A 13,750-nucleotide genomic window follows, 5' to 3' on the forward strand; every position below is an offset into this window, starting at 1 on the left:
TAGGAGAAAAGAAAAACAAGCACATTGTTGGTATAAACCTCCCCTGTGTGCATGGCAAGCCATGCAAACAGATAAATGCGGCCAGTTACCTTAAGTAAAAGCTGCCGCATATTGCAGCGCATTTGTTTTTTTGTCCCAATCCAGGTGTTATTGCGTGCAAAAGCTGACAATAATTGTAAACTGACCCAGCATATCAAGGAGTTGAAATGAGGCAAACATTTTAGGTACCTTCATGCTACGATGTGACACAAAATAAACATGAAACTTTCAGTGATTTCTTAAGATGGATACCTAGTGCACCAGCCTTCTGGGGCAATATTTTCGCGTTCATTTGTTCAGTATTCTTTTTCCCCCATATTCATTGGGGAGGGCTCAGAGGAGTATTGGGAATGGGGAAGGGGGGGGGGGAAGTCAGCACTAGAGGAAGAGGTGGGCCCCCCAGGAAGTACATAAAGTGACACCCCTTTGTCTCCACTTCCCAGCCGCCCCTCGCGCTGGCCCGTCCCGCCATCACAGACTTCCCAGCAATTCGTATCCATACGCCCAATACGCTTTCATACGTATAGAATATAAACGCATCGTAAGCCTTTTCATAGCTGAAATGGCCGAAGCTCGCCGGCATCAGTCGGCGCGCCTGAAAGCAATGCCGGCAGCCAATGCTGCAGGACAGCGGCCGTCATCCGCCATTCTCCTGCCGCATTGATCGCCTGACCATTGTTTCTTTGAACGCAGCATATTTTGATATGTGGCCGGTTACGCGGTCACCGGTGCCCCCCCCCCCCCCCCCCCCCGTTACACCCGGCGTCGCCGTGACAGCGACTTTGCAACGGCGCTTCACCGCTGCACGTGACGTCTGTTAACGGGCCAGTGCCGCTGGTCAGGAGGTCATGACCCTCCTGAGGCAGGGGGACAGGGGGGGGGGGGGGGGCGTTGTCAGTGGGAGACGGCGTATGTAAGAAGCTTAAACCAAGAGCTGTCTTCTTGATGCGTGCACCAGTAGGCCTACATACGAAAGCAGAGAAGTTTCAGCGGTGTAGGTTGTTTTGCAGTGTCGGTATGTGCGTGCCGTGGTCGTGGTGTTTTGGTGTCTTCTTCAGGGGGCGGAGTGGCTCAATAGTTAGCGTCTCCAGGGCTCACGTGCCGACCCGGGTTTGAAGTCTGGAAAATCTGGTGGCGTCGAATGTTCCTGGGTGGTCTCAGCAGCTCCTGTCTCCTAGCCTCTGACCCACTAAACCTCCGCCGTCGGTGTTGAGGCGTCCAGGGTCGTCTCTGACCCCTGACCCCTGACCGACGCTGACCTTCCGCCGCCTGATGCAGGGACGAGGGCAAGCAGTGCAAGATAGCGTCGGAGGGCACAGTCTGTCGTCAGAAGTACATCTACCGCAAGATGCTGGCCGTCAACGGCTCCGGCAAGATGGCCACCGACAACTTCCGCATTCCCAGCTGCTGCGTCTGTTACATCAAGTGAGGCCGCCGCCCACAGCGCGTACGCACGCACGCATGCACGACGGACACATGATATGGATGGCGTGACGCGTCACGGCCGTGGTGACGTCGACGACGTGCTGCGGTCGCGCGCCGCAGGCCACGCCACGCTCCTGACGCGTGATGTTCACGGACCTGGGTGCGACGTTCAAGGACGTGGACGTGACGTTCACGGACCTGGGCGCGACGTTCAAGGACGTGGAAGTGACGTTTACGGACCTGGGCGCGACGTTCACGGACCTGGGCGTGACGTTCAAGGACGTGGGCGTGACGTTCACGGATCTGGGCGCGACGTTCAAGAACGTGGGCGCGACGTTCACGGACCTGGGCGTGACGTTTACGGGCATGGACGTGACGTTCATGGACCTGGGCGTGACGTTCAAGGACGTGGGTGCGACGTTCACGGACCTGGGCGTCACGAGCGGTCACGCCGGATGATGCGCTGCCCCGACCGCGGACCAAACAGGAAAACCGGCCGCTGGCGTGCACACGGGCGACCTTGTGGGTTGGTCACGTGACCATGCGCAGCGCCCGCTCGTCACCGGCCATGAGACAAGCCGCCATTGGCTGGCCGCGACGCCGTCGGCTTGTATTCGACACTCCGCGCGCTAGCTTGCATTCCGTCTTAAATGTGGCGGCCGTGTTCGGTGCCCAATCGCATTCCAAACATTTTTTGGTAGCTCTTTTTGAATGGGAACAACAATTTGCTTCTGCCGCTACTCTGACTTCTCCCATGGTTGAGCATTCAGCGACCTGACAAAAAACGACACCCAGACAATATGATCTCAAGACGTACCCCCCTCACCCAAGCACTAACTCAGCCCCTCCCCTCCCCCCCTGCAGGAATGAATTCCTGGCAGTGCGGTTCAACACCAGCCCCAAGCGTAAGAACTCGACGGCCTCATCGCGAATTCGGAGCCGCCCGGCCCGGCAGGCCGGCCCCGAGCCCGAGCTGGAGGTGGCCGGCCGCGAACCCGAGCTGGAGGTGGTCGGCGGCGAGACGGCAGGTCAGCAGAGGGGCACTGTGGGGCAGAGGGGGGGGGGCATTGTGGGTCAGCGGGGGAGGGCACTGTGGGTCGGCGGGAGGGCACTGTGGGTCGGCGGGAGGGGCGGTACTGTGGGTCAGCGGGGGGGGGGGGGCACTGTGGGTCAGCGGGGAGCACTGCGGGTCAGCGGGGGAGACACTGTGGGTCAGCGGGGAGCACTGTGGGTCGGCGGGGGGAGGGGGGGCGCATTGTGGGTCGGCGAGAAGTGCTGTGGATCACGGAGATATACTGTGCAGAGGGATACTGCACCTCACAAACAAGGTGTCACAGACGAGAGGCTGCTGCTGGGCAGTGGAGGGCGCTGTAGGTCGGCAAGGGGGATTAGTCAGACCAGAACTGGGACACTACGGGTCCGCGAGGGCTCCTTCAGTCAGAAAACTGAAGAAGGGGGGCTGAAGCTCAGAGAGGAGGCGCCAGATGCCATGGTGAGGTCTTCAGGCCGGCGAGGTGAATACAGCTCAGGGCATCGGCAAGTGTTTCGGATCGGGGCAGGACAGCTATCGGGCAGAGAGCATCAACTCATTTAGATATGTGATCTGATGGCGCGTGGGCGGATTGGGTCGACCTGATGGCGCGTGGGCGGAGAGGGTCGACCTGATGGCGCGTGGGCGGAGAGGGTCGACCTGGTGGCGTGTGGGCGGAGAGGGTCGACCTGGTGGCGTGTGGGCAATGGATCAGCTCACTCAGAGAGGTGATCTGGTGGCGCGGCGTTTTTTAGCATTGGGTTCGGATGTTTTTGGTTTGGTGGATTTTTTGGTTTACGTAGCTGACGCCGTAGATCACGATGGCTCATTGGCGGCAGGTCTCTCGGGCTCGCCACTGGACAACGCGCTGGCTCTGGCCCCGGCCGAGCAGGGGACGGCCCAGCAGAGCATCGAGACCGAGGAGACCTTCAACCCCTCGGACACCATCGGCGGCCAGCCCGTCGGCCGGTTCGCCGGTGAGATCATCGTCCACTCGAACCCCATCGTCGTCAAGAAGAAGCCTCCCAAGCAGACGCGGCGGCGCAACTGAACGGCCCGACATCTGGCGACTGCGGTGGGAAGCTGAAGTATGGGCGGCGGGGCGACCGGCGCGCGGCGCCGTCGTCGATTTCGGGATGAGGCGCCGCACTACCGTCGTAGTTGCGTGATGAAGTATTTTATCTAGTTGAAGCGAGCATTTGGCTCCCAGCCTACCAGGATTCTCCACAGCTAAAATACAGTGTTGTTAATTGTCCACGAAATGGGTCCCGACCTGACTACTTCCCCGGCTCAGCCAAATCGGCAGCATTTTGGAAACATGGCGTGTGGTGAAAGCTGAGGTTTGAGGGGACTCAGATGCGAGCAGGACTGGGCAGCCGCCGTTTGCCGAAGACCATGATGCAAGTACCATGTATATTCAGAGCTTCACTTCAGTCATGCGTATTCAGAACGGTGGGTACCTCGGACGTGGCTTGTTTGTGCGTTCGCAAACTCACGACTAATAACAGCCGCGCGTTCGTCAGCTCACGACTAACAACATGTCTGTCACGTGACTTGACATCCTCCGGGTGGTGACCAGTTGTCACGTGCGATGAGCTCCTCGGCACGTGTCACGCGAAAGACGAGAACGCTGAGAACTCATCTGAGAACGCTCTCCCGAAAGTGGCTGGCAATAATGATCGAGCAATAATTGCATCGAGCGACAAGCAAGCAGGACACCACCGTTTTTCACTGCTTGCGAAGAAATCTGGGCAGACGGCCGGGCCCCTTATGAGCACACTTTGCCACACTGTGTTCGAATGCCATGGGACAGGCTTACTGAGAACCCGTCATCATGATGTCCGACGCATCTTTCGTTGTTTTTTTTGTCTCGTTTTTGCGGCGATGCCGGGAGGAGGTGAAACGTTTTTGCACGTTTTTAATAAAGCATGACCGTCGATCTTCCGGGTGATTTGCATCAACTGGAATGCCAACGAGCCCTGAGGCATGTGACCGCCGCCGAGCCCCCACCAACCAGCTCAAATGTATAAAACAACCCCCCGCCCCACTCCAGAACGGCAGCGAAACCAACAATATCTGGGCAGTCTGCGCACCTGTATGACTGCAGACAAGCAGAGCACCTCTGCTCCGTGCAGAATGTCTCTCGTGTATAGTGCCCACACCGGAACGGTACCCCCGGTCCCGCAGACAGCAGAGTCTGAATGAGTCTGAACGAGTCCAAACGATTCTGGACAAGTCCGAACGAGTCCGATCGGGTCTGAACGGGTCTGAACGGGTCAGAACGGGTCTGAACGGGTCTGAACGGGTCAGAACGGATCTGAACGGGTCAGAACGGGTCTGAACGGGTCTGTATGAGTCCGAACGAGTCGGGTCAGTACGAGTTCAGTACTCTACGTACGGGGTATCTGGCACCGGAACCGCATGCATATACAATATAAGACTTTTCCTAACCGTAGCCGATTTGCACATAGCCGATTTGCACAAGATCCTTTTTTATTTCCTGTTAGCCACGTTCTGAGTGCTCCAAAAGGAGCCAAACGCAGACAACACAGCTCTCATGTATGGAGCGGGCGCCAGTGAGACGCCTCACTCGGTTTAATGACAATGGCAACGAAGAACAACACTTGCTTCTACGTCGGTATGCTTGCCCCTCGGCTGGAGCACCGGTATGCAGGCCCCTGGACTGGACCGCCGGTCTGCAGGCCCCTGGACTGGAGCGCCGGTCTGCAGGCCCCTGGACTGGAGCGCCGGTCTGCCTGCTCTACACAGAATGGGACGGTCCGCTCCGGCTGAAGCACACCCCCGCAGCGTCTCAAGGATGGTGTATGAAGGCTCACACACACGCACACACGCGCGCGCACCGATGACGGGGGGCGAGAGGTCCACCTGTCCGCGGCGGCCGGCCGGGTCAGCATGGGTCAGTCTTGTCAGAGGACACACCGGCCGTACATAACCCGCCGCGGGACCCCCTGAGTGGCAGCAGAACCCTGCCACGCGCGGCGGCACAGCTCGCCCGATCTCCCGCACTGGTCAGCCCGTGCGGCGCAGCACGACTCCACTAGCCACACATAACCTCCACACCGCGTCGTCGTCGCGCCATCTCGCCGCAGCCGTTGATGCCCACCTTCGCGGCCGTCCGGCCGGCCAACCCGGGGCGGCATGCCACACTAGCCGCCCATAACCCCCAGGCACGACGGCGTCATGCCACCTCGCCGCAGCTGTTGATGGTCACCTTCTCCGCCGTCTTTCCCGACTTGGAGCCGAGCCGCTCCACCTTCTTCACCACGTCCAAGCCGGCGGTCACCTTGCCGAACACGACGTGCTTGCCGTTGAGCCATTCGGTGCGGTCGGTGGTGATGAAGAACTGACTGCCGTTGGTGTTGGGCCCCGAGTTGGCCATCGCCAGACAGTACGGCTCGCAGGGCAGTGTGAAGTTCTCGTCGGCGAACTTGCCGCCGTAGATGGAGTGGCCGCCGGTGCCGTTGTTGTTGGTGAAGTCGCCGCCCTGCAGCATGAAGCCGGGGATGACGCGGTGGAAGGCGCAGCCCTTGTAGCCGAAGCCCTTCTCGTGCGTGCAGAGGCTGCGGAAGTTGTCGGCGGTGCGCGGGCAGATGTCCGAGCGGAGCGTGAGCGTGATGCGGCCCAGGACTGTGCTGCCCGCCTTCACGTCCAGGTACACCTGCAGTGGGGGCACACCAGGCGTCACGGCACACCCACACTGCACCTCACTGCACTGCACTGCACCCGCGCCGGGTACAGAGTCGCTGCTGGTACACCTGCAGTGGGGGCACACCAGGCGTCACGGTACACCCACACTGCACCTCACTGCACCCATACCGGGCACAGGGTCGCTGCTGGTACTGCCAGATTCGCCCAGTCCGAGAGCGGTGGTGTGGGGGACGGCACCGGGACCAGACCGCCGCTGGCGTTTTGGGAGAGAGCCTAACCGTTCTGAAGTATAAGAACTCACGCCAGGCTAATAAACATGGCCAGAGCACATCTTGTTTTTATGTCCAAGTAAACCAGTACAGACTGCACACATAAACCCCATGAGAGTTTTGTGTTTAGTCGCAGTTTAGCAGTTTCTTCACGATGTGGCGGTATATGTATAATACAAAAACCTCTCAGGCTGTAGACAGGCTAACGTAAGAGACTCCACTGCAGATGATTGCAGAGACCCCAGCGATGCGTCTTTTCCTTCGACCGAAGTGTTGAACACGTGCTATGAGTTTTCCGGCAGACTACACGCATCAGGTTTGTATGATCAGCTGATTGTAGTGCTGGTTCAACGCGGTTGGTTGGTCAAAAACAGCGCACGCATCTCCTGGCTCTAGTCACCAGCGTTAATTGCATGCCAGCGTTTTTTTCTCGCATTACAGGCGTTCCTAGGCCACTTTACCCGGACATCACCAACCGCGCTATGCTTGAGTCGGTTCCTTCGCAGATTTCCATCCACCCAACAGCAAATCGCAGCTCAACAGTGCCGTCCCCTACAAACCTGCCCATATCTGTTCCACCCGCCACAGCCGGCCCCCCTCCCCCGCCGCCGTGCGTCACCTGCGGCAGCTGGTCCTCCTTGGCTTCGCGCGGCGCGATCTTGGACACGACGCGGCTCTCCTCCTGCTCGCCCTGCGTCTCCGTCTCGAGCGTCTGGCCGGCGTGCGTCTGCAGCCAGGCGTCGTCGGCCCAGACGGGGCGGGACGACCCCTCCTTGATGCGCAGCGGACGCGCCAGGTTCACGCGCACGGTGCGCCCGAACAGCTCCGACTCGTGCATGTTGTCGACGGCCGCCAGCGCGTCCTCGGCCAGCTCGAACTCGACGAACGCGAAGCCGCGGTGCTTCTCCGTCTCGTAGTCCAGCGGGATCTGACCGGCGGCAGACGGGAGGTCAGCATGGTGCTATATACATATGTGTCTTTACAGAGTGTCAACTATGTTGATTATTGGAGCCTGAAGTAGAATGCTGTGGAATGCATAGTAAATGTTCATATCACTGGCTATCATAGTGCATGTTTGCAAATGTCATTTTCAATACATGAGATTGAGATTGAGTCACATCCATATATATGTGAACAACAACCACACACAAACATGCTATTATCAATAGTACCAGATGCTTGTGACACATTCGATTCTGGAACTTCAATTCAGATCAAGAAGTGTTTGGATTGTAAACCAAACTGCAAAATTCAGATCAGACAGCACAAATTTTGTCATTAAGGTGTACACCCTCCTTTGATCAGATCACAGGGGTTTTGACATGATGGTGCTGTGGGGGTGGCTATGTGTAATCATCCAACAAGAACCTCCATCTTACCTGAACAGACAACCACTAGTGACAAGCTGCAGCAGATAATCACATTGTGCTGAGCTCCCTTACCAGTTTGCAGTCCATGCTATCTAACTCTCACCTGGATGTCCTGGATGTCACCAAAGGGGATGAAGGCACCATGGATGACCTCTTCAGTGACCTCATCAGCCAGCCCACCCACATACACAGTCCGCTTCTGGGCACCAGCAGAGGTCATGGTGGCTTGCACTGGTGTGCAGAGGTGAATGCAGCAGTGGAAGGTGTGGCAGCACAAACCAGTGGTTTGACAGAGTGGCTACAAGCGCAACTGCTCAGGTTGGCAGGTCAAGGGCCTGCAGCTGAGGCTGGTGTATCAAAAAGGACAGCAGCAGTGGTACAGGTTGGTGGATGGTGTTTGGAAGATCTTTATGGATGTTGAAGTATGCTGACTGCCACAGTGATGAAGGTGTCTTTCACCTGGAAGACCAGCATTCATGTGAGGGAAAGACACAAGTGGCAGTTACATCAGAATTCACACCAATGAAAATTTTCTCCTACACAACTAATTTAACTTTCACTCATGATAATTTCAAAACAAGATGTTGGCTACCACATGTTGGAATTTCCAGAACGACTAGTTCAAAATCTTGACACTAAACCAACAAAACACGTCAAATTACACACAGCATGATAAGCTAGTCATCAGTGTATTCACTTAGCCAAATCACATCCTGATTGGCCACAGGTTTATACTGAATCACGCTGACACCAGATACAGGTCAATATGGGCATATAATAATACAAATCACAATGTGTGAAGCCATATTTCAGGAATGCAAACTGTGAATCACATGCTTAGATTAATACATAAAAGAGCGAAATTTACATTAAAGCAAACCAAATGAGCATCATCTCAGCGCCCAAAATGCAATTGCCACGCTGCACTCATTGATGACTTAAATGACAAAACGTTACAAGGCAGTGGCTTCCTTCGAATGGATTACTTTCGACATATAATTCGACCAACAGCACACACATATAGCCTATTCTTATTATATTGCAGCTACACCATTGAAAGCTTTCACACTGTGCAAACGAAATGTCACACTTTCGCCGCTAAAAACATACCATACCTGAGAGCCCTGCTCTATTACCGGAGCCTTCCGATTGATTCGCATCTCCCCATCTTATTCACAGTGATATCCGACGACGCCATCATTTGTTTCAAATGCGCGAGATATGTAGCTAATAATTTTCCAGGAACTCTTATGTATGCATTGACGTATTTGAGAGTGCCTCGAATGAATGCGATCAGTAATTGATAAAGGCTAATGAACTGTATATTTGATAAAAATTTACGTGTCTTTTTGGTCAATTCTGCAATTTAACCTCTATCTGGCACCTTATCAATCAACAACTCAACAACTATAATATTCCACGACACGAAGCCTGCAACAGCTGACGGTAATAGACGAACTCAGCGCCTGTAAACATACAGGCCCCTTGCATTGGCAGCATTGGTGTCGCCGCTTTGCTGTGCAGTGGGCGTGCCGTGACTGACTCTGGTGCGGCAGGCATGCTTGTATCGCCGTGTCGGTGGACTGAGTCGTTTTCTGCACGCATCGCTTCTGTTTGATAAGATGGTTGCGTCATACTTTTTACAGTGTGTGAGGTGCGTGTGAGCTAGCTTGATTTTCACTTCGAGTCAACGACGGGCCCCGCTGTTCCTGTGCAAGTGCAATAGTTTCAGAGACAAGAAAATGGTAAAAGACGAAAACGAATCTGTGATGAGTGATGGGAAATCCATCTGTAAAGCGTTTGTGGCAGGAGGTAAGTCTGTTAAGGAGCATTTTAGCCTTGATGAATATGCCTTTCATCAACTATCTAAATCGGCAAACCATAGCAAGGATTTTAACATTTTTGTGGCAGATCAAATCACACCCCAAACAGGTCAGCAGTTCGCACCATTGGTGGCAGAAGATCAGTCTGTTGTGGGGAGCCTCTATTCAATAAATTTGAGGAAGTTGAGGAGCCCCCCCCCCCACCTGATTTCATTGCTGCCTTAGCCTTGCCCCAATATGATGTCAGGATGTTGCATGCTTTACAACTTAAACAATCAAGTCAGTACTGTTTTGTAACTTCCTGGTGGCATGCAACTGTGTTCACAGGCGACTGGTAAATTGTGCACCGCAAACAGAAGCATTCCTCGGCCATTCTTGTCATCCAGAGGTCATAATACATCTCATAGATTTGGTTTGCCATTGTCCAACATGATTTAAGAAAGCTTTAGTATACATGATGACCCATGGATCATATTTACTTTCATGCCGGGATTGGACCACATCAGTGTGTGAAAGAGGCTAATGGTAACTATGTTTCTGTATCACATAAGATTTGGGTCAATTTAGTCATGTTTTCACACCTCATTGAACTGAGTGAGAGTGAGGCATCACAAGCAATGCCAAGCTCCACCCATGCTCAGAGCTTGCTGCCATCCCTGACCTTCAGACATGTCCTGAGCCCACAATGGGGAATTATCCAGTTCAGAACTCAAGTGTCATTTCTTTTATACTGCTATTTTCTCCTCAGGTGTGGCTGGCATATGTACCAAAACAACAGTGGCACCATTGGACAGCGCTTGTTTTACAGCTGCTCTTTTCTCCTCAGGTGTGGCTGGCATGTGTGCCAAAACAACAGTGGCACCACTGGACAGGATAAAAATCCTTCTCCAAGCCCACAACAAACATTATAAACACCATGGTAAGTTTAAATCTCCATAAGTGAAATATTTTATGCATGCTGAGTCTTGACATAAGTGTGCTAGCACCATGCATCAGTTCACATTCATTACTTGTTTTGTTCTTAAAAGATGATCCAGTGGCCAAACAGGTTCTGAAGAGACTCTGGATGTGGCTGCATGAATTGGTAGCAACAAATATGACTTAAAGATATGTGGTTAGGAGTGCAGGCAGGGGAACAGTAAATTAGCTGCCAGGTGTTCTCTCCAGGACCATAATTGAAGCCAATGCTGTGGCTTTGAGGTAAAGAATGGAGGCAGGCTTGATGACTTTGGTTTAATTTAGTACATAGAAGACAAAGTCGGCAGATTAAAAGTTATGAAACGTGAAGCAAAAGCTGAATTCATGATGTGAAATAATGGCAAATCTGATGCCGAGAATCTGAATTTTTCAGTCTCAATGTTGTGAGAATTTAAAACTATTTTATGTCAGCTTTTACAGTGGGTATGCTAATTTTTTATCAGGGTTTCATGGAATGGCTAAAGCAAGGCTGCTAGCCTTACAGATCAATGATTTTTTGTTTGTCATCATCTGGTGTTTTAGTACACACAAACATTTTGGACAGTTCATTGTCTGGCTGTTGTCAGGCATTCAAAAGCCATAGGGATGACTGGATAGTTTTGGCATCCAACCATGCACATTTCCGAGCCCCAAAAAGTGGATGTGTCATGGTGACAAAATGAGGAAGCACGTTTTTGGGAAGGTAAGTCACGACTTCAGTGAAAAAAGCCATCTTCACAAAACTGAAGCCTGAGTCATTCAGAAATTGTTCAAAGCCAGAGCCAAAACCATAATTTAACATGGAATAAAGCCACTGCCCAGTTTACTTAGTTTAAATGGCCTGGGCCCAATGTCAAAGCCAAAGCAAGCCGTGAAAATGGTCCGAAGCTGAAACGGAAACACGAAGCCACTAGAGGAAGCCGGCGGCGGCGCAAAGCCAAAGCCAAAGCCGGCTTTATTCCCATGCTGGGTGGACAGCTGGATGCGTATCCTGTGTCTTTGTTGACAGTTGTGTTTGGCAAGCCGTTTTTCCTTAACAGCCGTGTATAGTGCCCTATGTATTCATGGGCGGCTGTGGTCAACATCACCTGTCTGTTTTGACAGCTGACACGGTAGTGATGCATGATGTGTGGCATGATGTGATGTAGCGTCATGTATCTGTGCTGATAACGGGGTGCAGTTGTATTTTCAGTTCAAGACTGCAGCTTCCTCCCCCCCTCCCCCCACACCTAAGTTGTCTCCTGCCCTCCCCTGACTTTCAGCAGAAAGCGGGCTAAGTCCGGGGAGACACAGGCTTGTTGGCTTGTTTGTGGGGGGGGGGGGGGGGGGTCACATGGTACTGTTCAGCCTCAACCTCTCTAACTCTGTTGCAAAACTGCGTCCCTGCTTGCGAGTGTGTCAACACCCTTTTTCATAAACAGCTGCATTCTGCACCCTCATTTAACTGGCAGCTATGTTCGGCACCCCTGTTCTTTACTGGCATGTATGTGCAGCACGCGTCCTCCGTGTTAACAACCATTTCCAGTAGCCCATGTCTGTGTTGACGGGCGTGTTCAGTACAGTGGCGGCGTAACCGGAGTATGCGTGAACAGGCATGTTCAGTACGCCCTGTCTGTGTTGACAGGCGTGTTCAGCGGCCTGTTGAACATCGTGCGCCAGGAGCGGTTCCTGGCGCTGTACAAGGGCAACGGTGCCCAGATGGTGCGCGTGTTTCCGTACGCCGCCACGCAGTTCACCTCCTTCGAGATCTACAAACAGGTGCGTGCGTGCGTGCGTGCGTGCAAAGGCATCAGTGCTGCGTAGAATGTAACAAGACCAACGAGTTGGCCGCCACTCCGGCGGTGTCGTCAGCTGTGTAGAAAAACCGCGCCACACCCGGACTGGGCTGTCTGGACTATGGCGTGGCCGGCCGGACGCGCGATCTGGCGTGTCCGCCAGACTTGCTGCCGTTGCGGAGCTGGTTCACGTTGCGTAGGTGTCTGGTGGTCCGTCCAGGTCACGTCATGCTCCCAGCAGGCGGCCTGTGTGTGGTACGGCAGAATCTCATCTGCCCTGAGCACGGTGTGTGTGTGTGTGCCCATCGCCGTAAACGAAGCGCTGGGGGCTCTGATCGCACTCATCGCTGAGCATCACTGAGGGCTCTGATCACATCCATCACTGGGGACTCTGATCACATCCATCGCTGAGGGCTCGGATCACATCCATCGCTGAGGGCTCGGATCAGATCCATCGCTGAAGGCTCTGATCACATCCATCACTGAGGGCTCTGACCACATCCATCACTGAGGGCTCTGATCACATCCATCGATGGGGGCTCGGATCAGATCCATCGCTGAGGGCTCTGATCACATCCATCGCTGAGGGCTCGGATCACATCCATCGCTGAAGGCTCTGATCACATCCATCGATGAGGGCTCGGATCAGATCCATCGCTGAGGGCTCTGATCACATCCGTCGCTGAGGGCTCGGATCGTATCCATCGCTGAGGGCTCGGATCACATCCATCGCTGAGGGCTCTGATCGCATCCATCGCTGAGCATCACGGAGGGTTCTGACCACATTGATCGCTGGGAGCTCTGACCACAGCCACCGCTGAGCGCACGCGGTTGACGCCTTCTACCGCACTGACTCATTGCCCACCAGCATGGGAAGACATGGGAAAGGAAGACGGGGAGAGGCAGGGGAAGACGCTGAAGTGGGTCGGCTCGGCCGCTCCTCCTGTGACACCAACACCTGGTGCACAGGTACACAACTGCAGCCGCGCGGGCGTCGGTCGCGGCCGGTCGGTCCACAGCGGCCGGGAAACGGTCGATGGACTTTGGTCGTCGGGCCGAAATGCACGGCCTCGCGCTGGGCCGGTAATGTGGACACGTTTCATCGTATCTAAACGATTACTGAGCCCTCCTGCAACATGAGCGGGCACTTGTCCTCGCGCTTGGGAGGCGCGTGACGACACGTGGTCCGTGACGGGTGACGAGCTCGGATCGAGCGGAACAGCGTCACCGCCCGAGGGTGCCGAGCGCCTCCTGCCCGCGCTCTGATGCCGACGGCTGGCCGACTTCGGCTAGCCGCCTGAACCGGGCCCGCCGCTCCACCCACCGCCGCCCTCCGGTCCAGATCTGCCCTGACCCCGGCCCGCCGCTCCACCCGCCGCCGCCCTCCGGTCGG

General features: G+C 54.6%; 3 protein-coding genes across 6 annotated transcripts in view; 2 read left to right on the top strand and 1 right to left on the bottom strand.

Moving 5' to 3' along the window:
- Positions 1-4,438, top strand: part of LOC119101465 (uncharacterized) — a 30,839-nt gene extending 26,401 nt beyond the window's left edge. Inside the window, exons 7-9 of the mRNA XM_037224839.1 lie at positions 1,318-1,464; positions 2,329-2,492; positions 3,334-4,438. Coding sequence (XP_037080734.1) covers positions 1,318-1,464; positions 2,329-2,492; positions 3,334-3,545 — 523 coding nt within the window. The 3' untranslated portion in view covers positions 3,546-4,438. The remainder of the gene's footprint in view (positions 1-1,317; positions 1,465-2,328; positions 2,493-3,333) is intronic.
- Positions 4,439-5,199: 761 nt separating this feature from the next.
- Positions 5,200-8,992, bottom strand: cyp33 (peptidylprolyl isomerase cyclophilin-33). Of its 3 annotated transcripts, none has more exons than XM_037214020.1 (4): positions 8,918-8,992; positions 7,906-8,261; positions 7,052-7,360; positions 5,200-6,173 (listed from the first exon to the last, which is right to left on the bottom strand). In XM_037214020.1, the coding sequence occupies exons 2-4, from the start codon at positions 8,020-8,022 to the stop codon at positions 5,694-5,696; spliced, it is 906 nt and encodes a 301-aa protein (XP_037069915.1). In that variant the 5' UTR covers positions 8,023-8,261; positions 8,918-8,992; the 3' UTR covers positions 5,200-5,693. The 3 variants fall into 3 exon arrangements, with proteins under 3 accessions (XP_037069915.1, XP_037069932.1, XP_037069923.1); XM_037214037.1 differs by having other exon boundaries at positions 8,939-8,964; XM_037214028.1 differs by lacking the exon at positions 8,918-8,992 and adding an exon at positions 8,893-8,908.
- A 299-nt stretch (positions 8,993-9,291) lies between these two features.
- LOC119090619 (graves disease carrier protein homolog) overlaps positions 9,292-13,750 on the top strand; it is a 24,183-nt gene continuing 19,724 nt past the window's right edge. For both annotated transcript variants that reach the window (XM_037213462.1, XM_037213468.1), the window contains exons 1-3: positions 9,292-9,614; positions 10,452-10,544; positions 12,207-12,340. In XM_037213462.1, the coding sequence (XP_037069357.1) occupies positions 9,545-9,614; positions 10,452-10,544; positions 12,207-12,340 (297 nt within the window). In that variant the 5' untranslated portion in view covers positions 9,292-9,544. The remainder of the gene's footprint in view (positions 9,615-10,451; positions 10,545-12,206; positions 12,341-13,750) is intronic.

Source organism: Pollicipes pollicipes, unplaced genomic scaffold (assembly GCF_011947565.3).
Source record: "Pollicipes pollicipes isolate AB1234 unplaced genomic scaffold, Ppol_2.1 Scaffold_1600;HRSCAF=1878_pilon_pilon_pilon, whole genome shotgun sequence".
NCBI lineage: Eukaryota > Metazoa > Arthropoda > Thecostraca > Pollicipedomorpha > Pollicipedidae > Pollicipes > Pollicipes pollicipes.